Source organism: Cyrtonyx montezumae, unplaced genomic scaffold (assembly GCF_038088225.1).
Source record: "Cyrtonyx montezumae isolate F1298 unplaced genomic scaffold, pur_monq_1.0 scaffold_10, whole genome shotgun sequence".
Lineage (NCBI taxonomy): Eukaryota > Metazoa > Chordata > Aves > Galliformes > Odontophoridae > Cyrtonyx > Cyrtonyx montezumae.
Window position 1 is genome coordinate 34,936,437 of NW_027071826.1, and position 22,334 is coordinate 34,958,770.

Below are 22,334 nucleotides of genomic sequence, written 5' to 3' on the forward strand. Positions count from 1 at the left end.
ATCATACACAAAGTTACAGTTCAAGACAAAATCTTTCAAATCATTGTTATCCGTACCTATAAACATAAATTAGTCTAATTTGCTTCTGATAGCAGCTCAGTATCTGATTAAAATGAATCTTCTCCACTATGTACTATATTGTGCACCTAAATCCTTCACAATGGTAACTACTGAAGTTCCTAATGCTATGTTAAAAGCAGAACTACAACCAATGTTTGTCCCAAATGACAAATTTGGATAAGAATCCAAACAAAAGACAAGTTCAAAAGAAGGAAATTTTCAGTTCTCTACACAATCATATAAGCGGTCTAGATATTTAAAAACAAAATGGGAACACACTGTCACCACTTTTCTGACACTTAAGCAATACCCAGCTCCTTGCAGAGGGGTATTTTCTCTGTAAGATATGAAAGCACCAGCCCTGGTCTGGCAGCAGCAGAAATACTAACAGTTACATAGAACAAGATTCCACTTTTCATCCATTTCAAGTCAACAGTTTGAATGCGCTAGAGCACCCAAACAGGTCATTCCTGAAGTCTTGCTGTATGGAAGAAGCCTCTATCAAACCAGCCTTCAGGTGCAGGATTCCTGCATCTTAAAGAAGATGATAAGCTGAGAAACTCATTCTTTGTATGGCAGACAGAACTGAATCTTAGCCAAGAAACCATTTTCATCTGAAAAATCTAACGGAATTGAAAAGCTTCTTCTATTTTCAAGTTTCAGAGAACACTGTACCTTTAAGCCATAGAATTTTAATTTTCCAGCAGATAGACATTAGAAGCTTAGCGTTCTGGGTTCCCCCAAATAATTTACTCTGAGAACAAGACTGAGATATATGACAAAATTTGGAATAAGTTGGAGAATCTACAAATGCAAAGTTGTACAAGCTGATCACTAAGGCATTTGTCACCAGCCCCAAGGTGTGCATGAAACTTCCAAGACCAGAAAGCTGCTGGCAACAGCCAAGCACTTCCCCACTGCCCTGGGCTGGCTGCAGCTCCCAAGCACAGAGCACCACTCTGAAAAGCTGCCATACCAAAATGAAATGAAGACATTTACAGACTGCCCAGATCTGGAGCAAGAGTCCGCTAGCCCAAAGGCTGCCAAGAACTCACATTTTTAAAGATCTAAAATAAAAGGATAGCCACTCATTCTACAGGACACTAGGCAGCCCTAGAACACTTTGCTTAAAAATCCATATCACCTACTAGAGTTCATATGTAATTTTTCTCTATGTATTCTTCAAAGAAAAAATAAGGTAAATGTGTTCTGTCTTCTATAACAAGTATGACACACTTCTCCTTCCCTCTTAGTAAACACCATCACTAAGGCTTTTACTTACAGGGCAAATTAAAAGCTGTTTCATTTCTTCTCGCAGCCCAGCTCCACCAGTTTTACATACCAGTGCCCACTAATATGGACAAACAGTCAACATTTTACCAATGGAAACTTTAGAAGAAAAACTATAAGCATTTAACTGTTCCTAACTCACCTCACTGAACCTTGAAGAGAATTTATAGGACAAAGAAAAGATGCTTGTTACAACTCAAGTGCTTTCTCCCTGATAGCTTTCAAATGTCTATTCTAAAGTATTTTGAATTTCTTACTATTAAAAAATATGTAGAGTAAGAACTCTTTTCAATGGAATAGATCAAATAAGTGATAAACGAAAAGCAGATAAAGAACTCACAGACCTTAACTGAAGCTTAATCTTCCTATGCATTTTCCACAGTCAATGGAGTAAGGGCAAGGCCCTCACAAAGGCAACACAGAACAGGAAGAATCAGGCTCCTTTGTTTGAAATGGCTCCTGGAAAGTTCTCACTGTCTCATCATTGATCCTCTGGCAACAATACCCTTGGGTTCACGTTCAGCCTTTGTCAGCACCTCTTTCTACCTCCTGACACAACTTAATTGAAATCCAAAATTAATTCCACCAAAATATCCATCAGAGTTCTACACCCATCTCTGTCTGAAATTTACCTGCTATATTACAATTAGGGGAAAGTTTCAGGAAGATGACACAACTTGCACACCAACAATGGCTTTTACTGAGTTAGGCAGAAGGAGAAAACAAAAAGTAAAATTCACATTGACTTGACTCATCTTTAAAGAAAATAAAATACCCTCATTATTTTTACCAGCAGAAAACAAGCACTGGTTCAGCATCTGCCACACCAAACAGCCAGCATGTTTGTAAATCAGTTCCAAACCAACACTTTGAAAGCAATACAAGCAATTCATTTCAGATCTTTTTAAAAATAAGCACAAGTGTTTAACTGGATGTTTCCACAATGTGCTATGAGGTTGTAATACATAACTGGTGTGTTGGAAAATACTGCCTAAGGCTAACTATCCTTTTTTTTTTTTGTTTTGTCCTTGGCATAATGCCATTAAATAAGCTGATTTTGCTAATAAAAATATTTTAGCCTGTAACTGTAATATTTTCTATAACTTACTGTGCAACAATAAAAAGCACAGTTTCAGGAAGCGTATTCTTTCCAAATCAACTAACTTGGGCAGCAGCAAACAAATAGTAAATAATTTTCTGCATATTTCTAACTATTTAGCACACTGTCTCTCTAACCCGTTCCAAAATTCAACCCATATGGGACCCAGACAACTGCAACAGAAGCTGAAGATGCACAAGGTTTCTGAAAAGCAGATCCCTCCATTTGATTCCTCTTCTAACACTAATACACTTAGAATAAGTCAGAATACTGTTTCTTCAGCCGTGGGGCTGTTCTGCTAAGGTAAGTAGAACAGAACATGGCAAGTCTAACCCACAGGTCCTAACAGCCAGCCTGGCAAGTTATGCTGTCTATTCAAAAGTAAATCCAATTATTTTCACAGATCAACACACTCAAGTGATTTACTGTACTCTTCAATGACTGAAGAGAATTAAGAGAATGCAGTTAAGTTTCGAGTTTCGTGGATGACCAACATATTAACACTTTTCCTGTCTTGCATCTTTCTCACACTCTGAACAGCAGTCATGTTTAGGAAAGACATTTGCAATGTAATACAAACTCTGACTGCTGCTCATCCAGACACACTCTATTACCTGCATTTGCACCAGACTCTGCCCCTGTAGGGTTGGACACCCCTCTGGACAGGTTTGTGCAGCAGATCTAAGGCATGTCTTTAACTGCTATCAAACATTCCCAAAACATAATTTATCTTGAGCAAAGGGTTCCCACAGAAGGGTTGCACCCTAGCACAATGTGATTTTGATTTTAGTTGGAAAGTCTACTACAACAATATTATCTTCTAATCTCCTTTTCTAAACTGTATGTTAAGCTTAACAGAATGGGTTATAATAACTGTTCCCACTTACAAAAAAAAAAAAACTTCAGTAGATTTAATCCTTTTCCTGAGTCCCAGTGAAGACACCTTAAAAGATTTTATACAAACATCCCAAATCTCAGCCATCATAATCTTCCCACCATTCTTCTTTCAGGTATAAACAGGCATTGAAATAACTACCCGTATGTGAGGTTACTCAACAAGTCAAAATATACAGGAGCAATAAAAACCAGCTCTCACCATCAGTAGGGGATTTTCACCATAATACTGTAGTTTAACTGCTTATTTTCAATCTACAAGGTTGCTTTTCAAAGAGAGTAGGCTACTTTGGAGATATAAGCCAAGGCAAGCAAAGATTAAAAAGACGCATCCAACTAGCCTCAATTCATGAAGTTCTGCAGCTGCATCCAAATCTGACTTAAATAATGTATGAATTCAAGAACTAAAAGTTGAGCCAGAAAATTATTGCTAAAGGATGGGTGGCAGAGGGAGGGTGTGGAGGTCTTGGGTTTCTTTTTTTCTTAACGATATAATGAAGTGGTCATTTGTGTTTCCTAAATTAAGTTACTTCAGTGCTTACGTATATTAGACATGCAAAAAATGAATTTCAGAAAGTATCAGCAAGAAATCTAGGTGGAATTATTCGAGGAGAACAGGAAATCCACATTAGGAAGTAAGTGTGGGTGTAATAAAGATTTAGCATTACAAGAGGCCCAACAAAGCTTAGCAACATTTCAGTCACCGTATGAAAATGGTGACAACATCAGTTTTGCCGAAGAGTTTGGGACAAAAGATCCATCAGAGAGAGATACATGCACTTTGCCTTTCTAAAGTCATATTTACAACATTCAAAATTTGTTTCAGACAGTGCATCTCGAGAATATGAAAGATTGTAACTTGAAGTCATTATATTCACACTTCCACAATATTTGAATTCAAATTAAATGCCAAAGATTAAAACAGTAAGCTCACACAGATCACTCAGACATTCACTTTCTAAGCAGGTGCTGCTTGCCCTGACTGGAGGGTTCAAAAGGTTCAAAAGGCAGGCAACTGGATATAAGGAGGAGCATCCTTTGACAGGAAAAAATGGCGTGACTACTAACTATCTGAGAAGGAAATCTACAAATGGTCAGCTCTGGGAAGGCACAAAATTGCTTTCATATATTTTAAGACTGCTTTATAAACAGTCAGCAGAAATGGATGCTATAGTTACACGGAAATTAGAATATCTATCATTCACACCATTTGCTTTAAAAAGATAGGTGTTCAGTAATATGTATAGGTCAGATAAACAATTGGAACCGTAATTATGCATCACCTGCCTTAAGTTTACAGTTACTACACATTCAGAGAGCGTAGTCGCAGAGTGCCTCCATTACTGACAGAATAATTGGCATTTTAATGTGCTTTTGATAGAGCTTGGGGGAAGGAGGGATTAGGAACTCCAGACAAAACTGACAGAAGTGAGTAACTTCATTGTTTATTTATTTCCATAGTTTACATACTAACATCCTCAAAGCCTTCACTGGGTATACCTAAAACATAAAGACACATCTCACCCACTTTCTTGTGAACAATGAAAATACATTTTTAAATGCTCTTCCCTCTCTGCTAACTGCACTGCTTTCCTCCTGCTCCCTAGCTGTCTTGAACTTACTTTCCACAGAATATGACTGAACATGTTTCGGGTACTATTTGCTGATAACGTCTTCAAAAAGGCTCCATGAAAATTAAGCTTTACTATGGATAACAAGCAAGAAGTAGGAGTTCACAGGAGGCATTTGTGCACATTACTAATCTTTTTAGTTCTCAGTTATAGAATCTGGAATAAATAGAGCAACATTAATCCCATTCCTGTCCATTTTTAACAACTTTCCTCATCCAGTCTAAACCTCACATTTACATTTTATACAACCATATAAAACCAAAGGCTAGATTACAATACCATTCCTAAAATCCTTTCCCTTCACTTGCTATTTAGTGGGAAGGTTAAAAGAAATCTTACCTGGAACTCACAGCATTTAAAATAATCTGTACTACTTCCAATTGCTCTAAGCTTTAAATACAAGCAGAAGTCAGTAGATTCGCCTATGCATAACATCTATTGATAAGGAGAGAGAATCTTGCCTTTCCAATGTGCATTTTACCTGGTAAGATTCTACAGTTTCAACTATCCTCCTCAGTAAAGTATGTTAAACAACACCTGGTACACTGCTCCAAAAAAGATAAACAAGTATCCCTATGCTAAAATCTATTTTAATACAGTTTCAACATTACTTTGACATCAAAGTACTGAATATATTTACAAAGGTATCTGCTTTATTCTTTCCACGTCAGAGAAAATACATTAGAATACAAGCCTGGATTTCACGAGACTGTTTTCTTGAAGATTAAATTAATTGCACTGCAACTAACTATAACATGACATTTTCAATTTATTTTCAAAAAGAGAGAAAAGAGCATGCAATTTCTTTGGCATGTAGTCAGAAGGTGATGGTGATAGGCATAAGGTCAAAAGATTCTACTTCTGTAAGCTTTCTTTCACGCTACAGACAGAACATTGCTACAACTTCTCTTAGAAAGTATGATAAGCAGATGTAGAAATTGCTCCATACTTGTCATGATATTGTTAAAAAGCATTTGTCTCCTGCTCACTTCTTCCTTTATATTTCCTCAGTGAAATAAACCTGACCTTCTTCATGCCCCTGGAAGAAAAGTACTGTGACGATATGCATTAAGCGATGACGTGAAAAAGCATCTCATTTCTTAATTAACAATATATGAAAAGCAGCAGAAAGACGATGCTACTTAAAAGGTGAACATGGGATGTAACCTTATGTCAGCCCTGCTCTACAACCATTTTTCACTGATGTCAGTGATAGTTAATTCCATATCAAATTCCCAAAAGGAAATAAAAAGGTACATTACTAAATAACTCCCTGGCAAGATTCAAGAACACATTCTTTATGTTTTTACAGTAAATTATATATTTAACACAAACAAAAGCTGAGTGATGCACAGGCAATCATGGCATTGTTTTGTAGAGGTTTAGCTAAGGAAAGGCACAATTTAAGAATACAAACAGAAGCGTTGGAGATTCTATTACTTCCTCACATGCACGTGAAAATAACATTGTTTTTAAAAACATTATTAAAAAAGAGCTGTACAGCAGTAGAATTAATTCAAATTTAAAACCCAAGTTTAGATTTGGGAATTAAAACTTTTGCAAGAAGTTACTCCTGATTTCACTTTATTAAAGGAGATGGGTAAGGTAGGTTAGGGGAGCAAGAAGGAAATCAGTTTTAAAAGCAATGCAGTCTCAACTGTAAAACCAACATTAATAGCTGAGGAGCAAGACTATTAAGCTGAATTCACCTTACTGCCCCAAGATTAGAAAAGTGAGGTAAACTCAGCTTAGAATGGCATGGTAATAACATAAAGAGACTAGAAAGAGAAAATAATTGACTGAAGCATTCATCTTTACTACCCTCTAAATGCAAATTACATTCAAGGAAGTTTTTCTTTTCAAAGTTTTTCTTCCACATGCTAGTATAACCAGCAGGCATTGCTCCATCATCTTACTAGAGGCAATAAATCAAAGCATTTATTTTCACCATTTCCAAGCCTTTTATAACCATTCCTATATGCGCCATACTTTATGCTGTAACAGTTCCAACCTGTATCAAGTAACAGATTTCTTTAGGTTCAAACCTACACACAAAATAGCCTGCTTGCTTTCTATTTGCACTTTGCCAGAGCTATTCAATCTCACAAACTTCTGAACAGAACTCTCATCATTAATTCTCAATAAGAAATGTAAGCCACTATGAACCACTGCAGTGACTGCACCAATGCCATCACTACTGACACAACGCTTCAGAAATTGAGAGGGAATCTAAAGCAACTAAAAGCTTTTAGCTCCGCTACTTCTGTCTTGATTCTTTCATTACAAGTCTTCATACAACTTCATTAGTTGAGAGTGCAAAGAAAAAGGGTACATTAAGTTGGCATAACATTTCACAAGCCAGAAATATTTCAGCATTCCACTTGTGTAACTGCACGGTCTCAGCTCCACTCCACAGCCTCAGAGTAGGAACATCACACCAGCTGGAGCTTTAATATTTCACACTTCATTAGAAGCTGATCAAACAGTGACAGTTACGCCTCCCATAACTGACCATAGAGCAAGCATTAGGCCCTCAGACTTTATTCATTGGACATTATACATCAGGTGTTCTAGGCTCTAAACAACATTACAGGTAACACATTGTACTTTACCACCTTCCTCAAGAAATGCACTGGACAATATAAAGAATTTATTTATTACACAAAATAGCACATCTCCCCATCCTGTGAGCATTAAATTATCGGAAAACATCCTTCCCACAGAACAACCGATAAGAATCATTTCTCTCAAAATAAAGAAGTGAAACTGAAAACAGAAATAAAGGCTTTGTTGCAGTCTCTATAATGCTACTTTAACTCCGCATTGCCAAGTCACAGTTGTCGATACGAAAGATACCTACAATTAATAAGGAGTGAGCATTTATCTCCATTGGGAAGAAATTGCATTTGGTTTGTTGGTCAATTTTTATTAATTATTATTATTTTCTAGTGTTTTGGGTGTTTTTCGCTCCCCAACACCTCCCCAAGAACTTATTTACCACTTGATTACATTTTAGCATCCAGGCATCCATACTACTTTAACAACTCAGTTATCTGGGACACTTGCAGACTAGTGGTAGATATGACAAGAGTATTTTAAACCTCAACAGTCAGAAGGCCACTGCTCTATGGATAGTCAAAACCATAAAAATGCAAAGACCAGGAATAAACTATGACTTCAATTTACTGTATTCTCTGAATGGTGAAGTAAAATCAGAAATCCGTTTTTCAGAACCTTTTGGAAACACAGCCCATGTTAATTTCCCTGACCAAACTTGCTTCAGCACTCTGAGCTGTAACTTTCAGCTGTGTATGAAAACAGATATAGCTGGGCTTTTGGAGATTAATAATTTAAAGCAATGTATATATTAATATGTATTTTATAATGTAACTTCAAAAGTTATAAATCAGTTTAAAAGTTTCAATAAGACATGCATCTTACTTATCTTCCACTATCTCACACTGCCTGCCCCTGCTGATCATGTGAACTGGTAGTCAATATAAGTAGCTTCATGGCATCAAGGCAAGCTAATTTTGAAATTATCATGGGCCCCCAGAGCTTACTAAAGAATTCTGAAGCTGCTTGCTGTGAGACATAGCCACACGCAGAGGCTCATGCTGGTTTTAGAGAATAAATCATCTTCAAGTGAGGCATGCCATCGCAACAGCAAAACCTCAGTTTTTGTTGAATTAGAATTCTCATTAAAAAATCATTTTCTTTATTATCCTTACATGTTCTTTACTAGACTTACTGTTCCAGTACCAAAACATACTATAATTTTTTAGTAAACAAAGTTTCTAGAGAAATGTTTACCACTGTCTACTCCTTTCCTTAGGAAAGGCAGTTACTGCAGATGGAAAAAAAATAATTCTTAAAGCAGAACAGATGATAACAGATGTAAGTATCTAGGTGTGACACTGACATGCAACTATAATTTTTACCTAGACACACATTTTAAAACACTTCCCATCTGCAAAAGGCGTAAGCCATTGACCCTAGCAGCCAACCTAATTTGGTTTAGTCATTCACAAAATAGCAATAAAAATCAAGGACTGGGAAGTCAGTTGAATTCTGGGGGATTTCAGTATATGAATGCTTTTCTGTTGTTAAAGCACAAATGAGAACAAATTTCCAGATGTCTCAGGGTTATTTACTTTTTTTCTAGTTACCCACAAGATGCATCTTTCAAGTTCTAAAGTGTTGCTATAAAGCATTCAGTTGTAATTATTACTAATACATAAAAACTGTAGAGAACTACTAAATGACAAATATAACACAACGGTGGTGCAATTTATCATGGTAAAAACAAGCAACATATCCCTAACTTAGCTATTAGGTATCTATAATAGACACACATTTACTTGGTCTTGACACAAGGAAATACTGTAGAATACTCCTAAGTGCATAGTCTGGTCCAATGAAAACAGAATCTAAAGATTTGCCTAAAGAAGAATGTTTTGGTTTTATTTAAGCTTCAAACTAACTATAAGTGACAAAATTATTTCATTTTCCCAGCATCCTAAATAAAAGACATCAGTTCAACACTAGAAAATTCATAGCTTCCAATGATTACACTAGTTGCTTGCTTGATGGACTTGCAATACTTGTCTTCCATCAAGAGGAATCAAAACCAAATCTAAAGCACCTGTTTGCCCATACTTATTTTTCGTACTTCAGTAACTTCAGCAGTTATCTTGGAAGCTGGGAAAAGACATCTCTAGAAGAGGGTGATAGAAATACATCTCCCTACCTGTTTCTCACTCAGAGCTGTGATTTTGGCTTGGAGTTCATGAAGCTGTTTCTTCAAATCAGCATTCTGATTAGAAAGAAAAAATATCTGTGAGAAAGATATTCCATTTGTTAACATGGAGTAGTAGCAGGAAGGCTTTTTTTTTTTTGCATATTATACTACAAATACAGCACCTCTGGATGTACAGCCAATTAAATTCAAGAGGCTCAACAAAGCCATACTTAAGTTACTGAGCGCAAAAAACAATCAGAAGACCTTTGTAGCACTCAGAGACAGCTCAGTTTGGAACTCAGATTTCATTAAAACATCCATTAGTGCTCACCACAATATACAGCACATTTTCACATTCCATCAAGTTTAGAAATTAAACAAGAAATGTTTGTCAATTTATAACATGACAGTATCGCATTGTATGCAACAGTACGTCATCTAAAGCATGCTCCTCTATGCTATTTATGCAAAGACATACATTTGACTATGTTGAACACCAGTAACTGTATCTATTAAATCTTAACTGCCACACAAGCCAAATAAAGGCTAACATACCTAAGTCTTCATTTCCATATAATTTTATGCCTTAGACTATATTTAAGAGAATTACATCTGCCTTAGCACATCATTCATATCAGCAGTTTGCTTACAATAGCACTTTAAGATTTGAAAGCAATAAACACCACCATAAAGATGCAGTCAGAAAACAATTTTTTTTTTTACCAGGACTGTTTCTTTTCTACTAAAAATAATTAAAAAAAACAAAACAATAGTGCACTCAGTTTAAAGCCTGTGAAGCTCTGAAGAATGTGACAGGGAAGAAAACCCCCTGTATTTTTCCTGTTTTTGTTCCCCCCTCCCCTTATTTATGTTTTAAACCTTTACGCCAGATTATGCAGGCTTGCTGTACTATGCAGCACTAAAACCTAAGACTAATACTGTTACAGGAACTTCATGCTCAAGACAACTTCCCTGTTTTTATATTCATCTAAAATTCTGAAATGCATTAAAACCACAACTCAGTTATTTGTAGACAGAGTTCTCTAACATAAACACAGTCTCAGCAAAACAAGATATTGACTCATCATTCTCCCTTCCTCTAGATCCTGCTTTTTACATTTCTATCCCAGAATATTAAGAACCCTGAAGCAGCAACCTGTTATGGTCTTATGATTTTTGTTGTATTATTGATATTCCACATCATAACATCATGTGGTGCATTGGTAGTTAAAGAGTTAATGCTCCAGCTCTGTGGATCATCAATAGTTCTGGGTGTACCTGTCTCAGAAGAGAAGAAGAACTACATTTCCCAGAGGACTTTGCGATGCTTTGCATTTTACTCAGAAGGAGTAGAGGAAAGGATAAAAACTGCGGTCACGGGACTCTCTCTTCCCTTCGGGATGGAGCTCAGCAGTGGGTGTTTGTTGCAGCCGTCCGCCTTCAGCATTAGCGTAAGGCCTTTGGTTTATTGGACACTCTCTCTTGCTCATTTTGATTCATTAGCCTCAATTCCAATTATACTGTATTATATTGTCGTATTTTCCTTTCTGATATCTCTTATTTAGAAAATTAGCTTTCCTCCTCCTCAGATTGTTGCCACTGTTTTGTTCCTAGGCCCACCTCCCTTCTCCTTTTTCTCTTTCCCCCTTCCCCTCCCCGGGGTGTGGGCCCGTGGGTCCCCTGCTTCAATTGTCATAGTACCAGGTCAAACTGTCCCGCAAACCATTGACACAACCATATCTACTCTTCCTGATTCCATAAACTTTGTGTGGCTGTTTGCAACCCTAACATCCCTCTCAGTAGACATGAGCAGAAAGCCAACCACTCTGCAGGCTAATCACTAGCAGGCTCATCCAGAAAGGAAGAGCAGCAAATCTTAACCACATCCCATCAGAATAAGGACGTTCTAACAAGTAGATTTTCCAATACTACTCTACTATGGGGATGGAAGCTCTTAATAGCAAGCCTAAAGTAACTGCCCATTTAGCAAACATGAGTGCTCAGCTGCTGTGCAGGATAAAGCACTGGGAAAAGAGGCAGCTTCTGCAGTCTGCACAAGGAGCCTTATTACCCAGCTTCAGTAGCTCTGAAACACCACAAGACCAGGTGGCCATGCTTCAGATATTACAGTGCTGAAGCTGGATAACTAAGACAGGCAATCTGAATGCAGTCCTAAGCTATATTCCTCATTTGGACAAAGTTATAAGCAGAGAGACTATTCTCCTTCTAAGAATAATAACTCAGACAACAAAAAAAGCTAAACTGATAAATTGCAGATTTGGTAAAGAGACATTTCCAGAAGAACCAGAAACTTAATACTTGAGTTGTACCCTTGTCTGCAATAGCTCAGTGATTTAATATACTAAGAAGGTGGATTTTTTTTTGTTTGTTGGTGTATATTTTAAAATAACAACCTAGTTGGTTTTTTTAATTTGTTCATAACAGTTTTCTTCTAAAAATTGTGTTAATATGGAAGAACATGATGAAATACCTAAAATTCTCAAGCTTTGTGCACTGTTATTCTCTCTACTCTTAAAGATAAATAAAACAACGAAAAATAGTTACCTGTGGATCTTGCTTCATTTGGGCAACCAATTTCTAGAAAGAAAGAGATACAATAATAAAATTAAGACATAGGAAGGATCCCATAGAGCAGTTTAAAACCCACACTTTGGGAGAATATTTATAAAAAAACATACCAAAATACACATTTTATAGTATTCAATTACTAGACCTAATCCATAAGGAATCCAAAACATACAATTTCTAAACCCATTCTTAGTAACATAGTAAAATAATCACTCTAAGTCACCACTTCTCCAGAACAGTTCTTGAATTCTTGAATAAGTGATGCCTTTGATGGACAATTTAAGCCAGCTCTAGAAACTAATCTGTGATGTCTCCTGTAGAAGTGCAGCCGCCTTTGCTTGCAGTCACAAGTGCAAATCAGCATCACTGCAAACACAAAAGTTGTCTGTGTACTCAAACACCGAACATTTCAAATGCCAAGGGACTGCCTGCACGTTGGCGTGGCTGGTAGCACATGGAAGATCCACGTTCAGAAGTATCTTTGCCACTTTAATCCCAGTCAGAGAGATTTATATCATTGCAGAAAAGATGCCCTCTGCATCCAAGGAAAAGTGGATAGATGGTTATCATTCCCTATTCTTCCCCCTTTGCGTCCTTCGAGCAGCTGCAGGAGGATGTTGTCCGTTGATATGCAGGGAAGTTACCAGGCTGTCACTAAAGACATCTAGAGCCCAGAATGAACAGGCAATGAACTACCCCCTACTCCCTACTCCCAACCCAAATCTCCTCTTTGGTTACAGCCACATCTCATCACATTACATTGCTCCTAGAAAGTAAAGGAGGAACACAGCAAAATCTCTACTACTTCTCCAGAACCAGGAAAAGGAATAAGGAAGAGAAAGCAAACAAGAAAAATGTTTGTTTCCACCAGCATTAATATTACTTAGACAACTAAGACTTGGTCAATGAATCTTTTTTAAGGTGTATTCCATTTCAGACCCTAGCAGTGGTATTGATCAGAAAAAACTTATCACACAAATCTGGTTAAGACCATAGATCTTTCTGCCCTAATATCTTTACAGTAATGGACAACAGCAAACATGGTCATCAGATGGAGTACTGCACAAGTAGTGTTATCTCCCATCTTTCAGAAGTTTACAGCTTCAGTAACTTCAGTGAAAGACGGTATCTTAGGCTCAACAGCTAGTAACAAACTTCTCTTCCATTGATCTGCTCTAATTAATTTCCGAACTAAAGGAAACACTCCAAATACTGTAATAGTATGTTCCAAAGTTAGACTAGAATGTTCTTATGTAAAAGGACCTCCTTCTTTTGAACCCGCTTCCTATTAATATGTGCATGAGGAGTAAGTGAAATTATGGAAAGCCATTCTTGACTGTTTCTCTGCTATTTCCATACCACATCTATTCACACCTTTCATATTTCAGATTGAGAGTCACCCCATGCACTAATTATCCCATTGCTTTGTTCTTTCTTAGCAATGTTCCCTACACTTCCCTAGTTCTTCTACATCACTTGGAAATAAAGGGATTAGAACTGCACACAACATTCAAGTACTCTGTATTGCAAGAACTGCCTGCTCAATGCCAATAGCTAATTCAGTCTGTTATTGCAAATGTAAGATGGATGGGTCTTCCAAGGGGCATCACTTGACATTTATCTACACTGAATATTATTGTTCCATCATTCAGCATTATGGGAAGTTGAGGTGTTACACTAGTCTTGTGCTTACACGCCTGAGTCTTCCTCAGTGCATTCCACATTAGAGTTTGACAAACAAATCTGTTAGTTTTTACACATACAAAGTTATTCTACAGTCTCAATCAAGACATTGCACTTAGTAGATGTAAACTGTTTTTAACATATTTAAAGACCACGTAGTACTGCATCATCCAATTTTAAGAAAAACGTATGTTAAAATTAAGGTATTTTAGAAATACACTGATCATTTTGCTAAGAATGAAAAGGGAAAGGATGCTTTGGTTTCTTTCTGCTCATCAGCTCAAAGACCCATCCACGAAGCCCGTATCTTCTGTGAGAATAGCTAAATATAGCTCCTCTAACACCTCTTGTGATCAAAACTATGAAGAGCAGACTGTTTCAAAATAACCTTAATTAAGTCAACACAGTAGCAGAATGAACTACTTATTGTTGATGCCTCTCTTCTCAGGACAGGCAACACAGATGGTCATGGAAGGCATCTAATATTAAAGCTGTACTCTGATAGAGCAAGTGACCTGCACAGACTTCCCTTACAGATCAAAATGAAACAAAAATTACTTTCTCCTTTAGAACTAAACACCTCTTTCGGTAGCTTAAGATGCACTCTGTCAAACAGGAAGCAACAAAGCTTCAGAGCTGTGAAGATGAACTGGAATAGGCAGGAAATAAGGAGCTACTCTACAAACCAAAATGTAGTCATATCAAGCTTCACTTTCTACAGCTATGTAAGCAGTCATGACAAGTGACATGCTGCATCAGGGAGAAAAAGCTGGGATGCTTTGTTCACATAGTAAAGAGCTGAGCTCCATCATAGACCTGTCCACCACGTGCAAGAGGAGGACAAAATGTGACTGTGTTAATCTTGGCAAGCTTTTAAAGCATCCTTGCAAAAAAAAGATAGGTAAGTAAAGTTTCCCATTGTAAATGCTTAGATTTGTTTAACCTTAGTAATTGGAATCTACACAGTCTTTAAGAAGTAAACAATCTTCTGATATAATGGCTTGCAGTTTCATCCCCTAAAAGAAAATTTAATTAAAGTTGATTTAAGTGAAGACCTCACTCTTCATGAGGGCTGGGCACAGCAAAAGCAAGTGAGACCAAAATATCTGTTATGTAATTAAAAAAAGTCGCCTTCAATTTTTTCTGACCTTCATTCCTTTTCTTCATCATTACTATGAACAGATGTGAAAGCTTATTAAAAATTTGTGGTCTTATGCATTTTGTTTTGTTGTTAGCTTAGGAGTAAAGAGAAATAAAGATAACACATGAGAGGCAAGTGCTGTTATACAAACAAGTATGACTACCATTCTGCTCGCCATATAGCAGACAATGTTTGGAAAAAGTTACTTATTGGTCTTAACTATTTTAATGCCTGAATCAGCACTGTGGGTAATTTCTTAATCCTATTACCTCCATAAAAGGAAGATGAAAGTTTTGAAGGCAAAAGGCTTGGAGTTTGAGGAGAGCAAAGCACTTGCCTTTAGTTCTTGAAGTTAGTCTATAGTTTTTTGAACATTTTCCCCCCACAGTTGAAAGTCACATCCTCATTAAAGCAGACAATTTTACTAACTCATCCACCCACTCAAGTTCTTGCACTACGCTCATCATTGCAACTATTACTGAACAAGTTATCTGATGACTTGTCTAAACAAGTGTTCTAGGTAACTTGGAAATATTTTCCAAAATTTGTACAATCATAAGTTTCTTTCATCCATTGCATAACAGCTGAGAGTTTCACAGGTCTGAAAGAAATACTTGAGAAATACTTGTAGTACTGTCTTTAGGAAATGATTCACTGATAAATTTAATGTTTCTAGCTGACAGCTACTCTGAGTTTATAGGTACAAAGATTCTGTTTCAATAATTTTTGAATTATTTAATATGCTCACGTCTTCTTACATTTGCCTGAAAACTACCTTCACCATAATTTTCTATTCCCAACTTAATATTGAAATAGGCTAGAGAATACCAGAAAATCCTTCCAGACAGAAGTTACTTAACACAGTTTTCTGAATGTTTTTTATCACTGCCAAAATATATCCAAAAAAATCCCCACCCACAGCCTGATACGTTCATTTTTTCTACATTTGCTAAGAACAACAGGTGGTGGGGGTCAAAAAACAGAAACTATGCAATCCTAAAGCAATTTCAAGCTTACAAAATTATTATTATCATAGTTGTAATGGTATTACCTATTATTGCTATTAGTTGTAATGGTATCAGAGATGATAATGTTGCTATTACTTAAAAAAATAAAGCAAGAAAGAATACAAAATACCTGATGAACCTGAATTTCCACTTTCAGAGCCTCCTGTAGAGTCTGCAGCTCCATTCTCTACCTTCTCCACTTTCTCTAGATACGTCTTTGCTGATTCCAGTGCCTTTAATTCCTGGTTTCCTCCCCTCACCAGTGCTGTAGGGACAAAAAAAAAATTTTTTTTTGCTTTAGTTAGTAGAAGACAGAAGTCAACTTGAAAAAAAGGAAAAAAAAAGAACAGGAATTCAATGAACTACATTCAACTACAGCTTCCTAGTACATGGGATCATCCAAACATAAGAAACTTAACTAAGGCATTCTGTGTGGCTCTTCCTTGGTGTAGTTTAGCCCAAATGTACTGCTTCTCACGTACACCAAAGTTGACATACTTGTCCTTTATCTTAGTTTGCAGGCAACTATTTCCTTCCAATATTCCATTGCAGTTGCATATTAAATTAGAAAACTACTAAGAATGTTTAAAAAAGTAAATAAAAATCTGCAGAGACAAGAAAATATTCTTGAGACAAAAAATTTGCAACCCAAATGACAATAAATTGTTAAAGGGTATGTATAGTATTAACATACTTCCACAATACTTTAGAGCTCTGTTTAGATAGGATGGTCTGCATGCTATTTGACACAGCAACATAACGTATTAATAAGGCAATGCCTAAAGTTTGTGCTGAGTTAGTCACTTTCTATTTTGAAAGAATAGTAGACATAAAGCACAACATACTGAAAAACATTAAGTATAAAATCCTCTGCCGTTTCTAGGTAGAATTTCAGTAAGTACAAGTTTACCATCTTTATTTGCATTTCCAAAAAATTAATCCTCCCAACCTCTGAAACAGAAGAACACTATAATCTGTATTTCTAAAAGCCTCTAAAGCTGGACAAGAGATTTTTGTCCAGAAATACATTTAAAGTATCAGATTCTGAACCAGGATCAAAATACCTGCCTTTAACCAATATGCTCAAAACACAAGGGAACTTGTATAAAATCTGGATTAAAAATGCTTATATTGAGGTGTACTTATATACAGAAATATAAAACGTATCAGAAAATATGACATAGCAATCTTTCCATCCAGACATCACGCATGAAAGAACTGTTGGAGTGTTAGAGTAGCTCCAAATTTTTATCTTTGGAAAACTGCTCATAATTATCGCACAGGTATTGTCAGCTCAAATCTTCACAATGGGACTTTAAACTGTCAAAAGACTACTGACAATTTAGATTAGGCACTTAGACTATGAAAGGAGAGTAATTCCTTAAGTTAAGAATTTTCTTTTGATGCTGTCCATGCACACAGAATACTGAAGTATTCTGTAGGAAGAGTATGAGTTCCTAAAAATAGAGTTGAAAGCTTTTTCCTGTTTGTTTGGTTTTCAAGCCAGCCTTGTTTCTCTTTGCAAACAGCATCGCATTACTAATGAAGAAAACTATCGAGGGTTTTATAAAAGTATTACATTCCAACTCATTCTTTTTCCACACCATTTGCTGGTATCTTAAATTTACTTATTTAAATAACAAAGGCCTTATCAGACTTTCTAGACACTTGGAAAGACCTTCTGCAAGGGTCTCACACACATGGCCCAGAAGGGCTAAAACAGCTGCCTTTGCAGCAGTGCTCTCCATAAGACTGTAATTTGTACCAAGGGACACATGCAAATTACATATAGTTCCCTGCTCTGTTACCACAAACCTTAATGAGAAAACAGAACCCTGGATTAGTACCGCCAGACACAGGCAAGAACTATAGCGTGCACTAAGTTCTCATCACTGCAGTTTCAAAAGAAACCATGCATCAGAAAACCACGTGGGAGAGTGACTAATGAAAACTGGAGCCCACTGCTGAGACAAAAAGTATTTCATAAGCCCTGGAAATTCCATTTTGAGGTAAAGATTCAGGCAGGCACAAACAAAGTCTCTCTCAGTGTGTCTCCCATGCATGAGATAGCACTCGTGATAAACAGTATCATTCTACAGCTACATGCTAACTTAACAGCAAAATGCAAAACAGAGGAAAGTCATCTCGGAGAACACCAGAAACGTGCATGATTTTAATGCACACGGCTGTAAAGCCCAGTGCTAAAATTACATGGTACTTCTGAGGATAAAAATCCACAACACACAAAACCTGAGCAACTACCACTAATTCATAAAAAATAATGCAACTTCATTTCATAGACACCTTGAGCAGCTAGAAAGATTTTTCACAACTAATTTTTAAGAAGCGGAAGCAAAAAGCAGGAGTGCTTTGCAGGAACAGGACGCTCTTCAGCCTATCCATGTTCACACAGCTGAAGCCAGCAACAAATATAATTCACTGGTGTACTGAGGAACAAGCAATGAAAAAAACCAAAACAATGCAAGTAAAACATCCATTGTTGATTAGCTTCACCCCAAAATTTTTGTTATAATTTCAGATTTTCCTTTCATTTTAATGTTAACAGGTTAAGATTTCTTAGCCGTGGAATTTTTAAACACACATAAATTGGAAATATTTGTTACAATATTCTGCAGAATTCCAATAAACATGATTGAAGTCTCGAAGAAAAGGCAAGAGAAGATAAGACACGTGGCTTTTTTTCTTTTTCTAATTAATGTTTTTGTTGTTGTTTGTTTTTAAAAAAAACTCTTGAAAATGAGTTCTTCCTTTCTACTTCCCAGAGAAGCTGTGGATGCCACTTCCCCCTGGAGGCGTATGAGACCAGTCTGGATGGGGCTTTGAGAAACCTGGTCCAGTGAGAGGTGTTCTTGCCCGTAGCAGGTGGTTGGAACTAGATGCTTTCTAAGGTCTCCTCCAACTCAAACCATTTTCTGGTTCCCCTCCTCCAGCGCACTCATCACAGTATCAGAGCAATTCCTTTTGCAGTATCGTTTACTTCCAGTTACCTTCTGCAGGCAAGGTTGCACTGAAGAACATATTTAGCATAGGGAACAACCTTCTCCCTTCAAAAACCAGGTGTTCCATATGGGAGGAGGAGAAACTAACAGTGCTCCATAAGCAAAGGCTGCACAGTAAGGAATGGTCTTGTGCCATCACCTTCTCTGCCAGCTGCTGCAGTTGTCACCAGCAGCCTCCTTTGTAAAAAAGGCTCTGGATTGGCAATTTCTGGAACTGTGTTGAATCACAGACAAGACAACACATATTTGGCACGGCATCCAAGCTGAGGCATGCATAACCCTCACTTTAAATATGAGGAAGCAGGCAAAGAATAATGAAGAATTTATTAGATTTTCTGAAGCGTCCTGAGCATCCAAACCATTACACAGGTGGGAAGGAACGTGGAGACACTTTAAATAAGATATAAGATGATCATTTTAAAATTTGGTCAAGTTGCCAGTTTCTAAAAATAAAGTGTATATGGTTGTATAAAGCGCTCTAGAACAAGCACTTGTAGCTTTCCTCTGACAACCAAGTTATCCCTGGCTGAAATTCCCCTGGAGTACCTAAACGCTTCGTCAAGGTTAATTAAAAAGAAAAGGAAGTGATCATTCTTTATATCTGGCTTACATAGAATAACATCTAGAGGGCAGCAGGTTAACTATTACCTGTATTTCCTTCAAAAGCAGGTGCAGAACTACGTAGACAAGTGGTTACACATTTCTAAGAGCAAAAATCCTCAATATCATCGAGCTTTTATTCCTTCAGATTCAGCTTCTAGGGAAAATGTAATAGCTCAGGAGCAGAGGAATTATGAATTACCTACAATATCACATTCTGGAGCATATAAAATTATCCCTGGATTAATCATAAAGCGTATTTCATTTTCCACTTTATTCTTCTGATGGCAAAAATATTATTTTAATTAAAAGTCTAGTCAGTGATTGAAATTGCATGGACTGGTTGGTGTGCAAACACCCTTCATCCCGTTCACTTCTAAAACATGCAAATGCCTCGTTAGTGCTAGAAACAGGGATCTCCAAAGGGAAAACAGGACTGAGGAGTACTTGCATCTCTTACACATCCAGACACACTTCCAAGTCACAACCAGGAAGAACACTGACAGCAAGGCATAAATTTGACACTCCTTGGATTAATTTCAACTTATGGAGACAGCAGTCCTCCCCTCAGTTTCTTGCTAGCACACGTTTGTCATAAATAATTCTGTATTTCTGATGTGATCACCTCAATTTCATACAGATAAAGTGCCACAATTCACCTCAGTTAAAGCAGCTTGGAGGCTGCATGTTTATACAAAAACATTCAGAAACTGAATGAATCTGAGTCATGTAAGCATATTAGCACTTCTCTATTATTATCTCAATTAAAAAAAAAATCCACTGCAAAAACCCTAAAATATCATCAAGATATTTAAACTATGGCTATTTTGGAAAGCGCAACGAAGACACAGTATACATGACTTATACACACACATATGCACATGTAAAAATATAAAAGACACACACAAAAGCTATTAATTACTTCTGCGTAGGGAGGGACTCTAAATAATTTAGGATTTTAAGCAAAGTTTTTCTGCACTCAAAATCCCTTCAGATAAATTTATTTTTCACATTGCAAAGAAAAAAATATTTCTGGATAGCTGAAATTAAATGTCTATTGTACTTAGAGACTCTCAGGTCCAAATCTCAGCCCTGCAGTGAATTTATTTATAGGACCGAGGCTTCCATCAGTAACATTTACTTTTTAAGAATTAATTTCTGAATATAAGAACAGATAGGATTTCAGTTTCAGTAAGCATCAAACTTTTCCAGGAATGGATGCCAGCTCTTCATATCAGCTATTCTTAGGTAAAGCAACCATCCCAGCTCCGGAAAGAAGTACTTACCAGTTTTGAGTAAGTTACTCCCTTCAGCTCTCTACCCCCTCCTACAAAAGAAGAAAAAAAAATAATTATGACCAACGTGTTAACTACAGTTTGAAACTGAAAAAAAAAATTCAAAGATTTGGAAATTTTGGGGTCTTTTCAGGTTTCTCATTTGTTTCTAGCGATGCAGAAAATAAGTATAAAATAACTCTTGGAAAAACAACCTCTTTCTCATGGTGGGGAAAGCCAATGAGACCTCTGGTTCTACTATGGATTTAAAATGTGATTGATAGCTATCACCAGGGAAATAAGAGATTACAGGTACAGGCTTTCCTAGTTCTGTGCAAGGTCTGTGTGCTTCCCCTGAGGGAAACGACTCTTCTCCATCACTGGAAGATCTGAGCCACAAACTGCGCCAGCTGTCACAGCTCACTGTGATAAGGTCACCCACATTAGGCACGTGCCCACCTTGTGCCCAAGGTTCTGGCAGCACGAAGTCAGCAAACCAGGTGGTGCAACAGCACAGCCACCAGAGCTCAAAGCCCAGATCACGAGCTTAAAACAAAATCAGTGGGAGTTTAAGCTAACATGCTGGGTCATGAACTGTAGAGGCCAAGAAGACACACTACCCGACACGCTGCCTGTGGATGGGAAGAACATTTAGCAGCACAGAAAGGTTGGGTACTACTTAAAACATCCTCATATGAATCGTAAAAACTTGAGTCAGAATCCTAAAAAAATAGCTAAAATATAAACGGATACCTCGTTTGCTCAATTTCTTTGCCTGATGCTGAAAAAGCCCTCCAAAATACTCCTACTTTCTTGTAAAATACTAGAGTATCAGTCTATTTTAAGCTCTGACTCCACAGTCAGCAAGACCTTTATAGCAAGGTTTCCATCTGCACACATCACTGCAGCACTGGGTTGAAGCCCCAGCCACAGCCCATGCTCACCTTTGAAAATAAAAAACCTTCTAATTCTTCTCTTATGCAATTACTGTTTTTGTTTTTTTTCCTGGCACCTCTGTCTCATTTAGCAGAGAGAATAAGCTTAAAGAATAAAGTGTCCATTTAATAATTTCATTTCAAGTTTTCAGTTAGCATGGGTTTCTCATTCAACAGCTAAGCTCTACAGCAAATTAAGAATTGGTTTTCTTCATCAGCAGTGCACTAATGGGAGCTGTATAAAAAACTTATGCTGATATAGGCAAGTTTTCCTAAACAGGGAGACAGAAATGAATAGCAGATATCCCTGTCTGGTAACTCCAAGCATCTTGAACAAACTTACACTTTGCATTGCTCTTCATGTTTTTAT

The 22,334-nt window shown here is 37.1% G+C and overlaps 2 protein-coding genes across 8 annotated transcripts in view; one reads left to right on the plus strand and one right to left on the minus strand.

Annotated features, from left to right (window-relative positions):
* Positions 1 to 22,334, plus strand: part of SLC35C1 (solute carrier family 35 member C1) — a 233,191-nt gene that overhangs the window by 145,130 nt on the left and 65,727 nt on the right. The window lies entirely within an intron of this gene.
* The window catches only part of PHF21A (PHD finger protein 21A), a 121,325-nt gene that overhangs the window by 70,559 nt on the left and 28,432 nt on the right, over positions 1 to 22,334 (minus strand). For 5 of the 7 annotated variants that reach the window (XM_065754841.1, XM_065754840.1, XM_065754842.1 and 2 more), the window contains exons 2-5: positions 21,042 to 21,082; positions 16,266 to 16,400; positions 12,281 to 12,313; positions 9,725 to 9,811 (exon numbers count right to left, since the gene is read on the minus strand). In XM_065754841.1, the coding sequence (XP_065610913.1) occupies positions 9,725 to 9,811; positions 12,281 to 12,313; positions 16,266 to 16,319 (174 nt within the window). In that variant the 5' untranslated portion in view covers positions 16,320 to 16,400; positions 21,042 to 21,082. The remainder of the gene's footprint in view (positions 1 to 9,724; positions 9,812 to 12,280; positions 12,314 to 16,265; positions 16,401 to 21,041; positions 21,083 to 22,334) is intronic. The other 2 variants (XM_065754843.1, XM_065754845.1) reach the window with 1 other exon arrangement.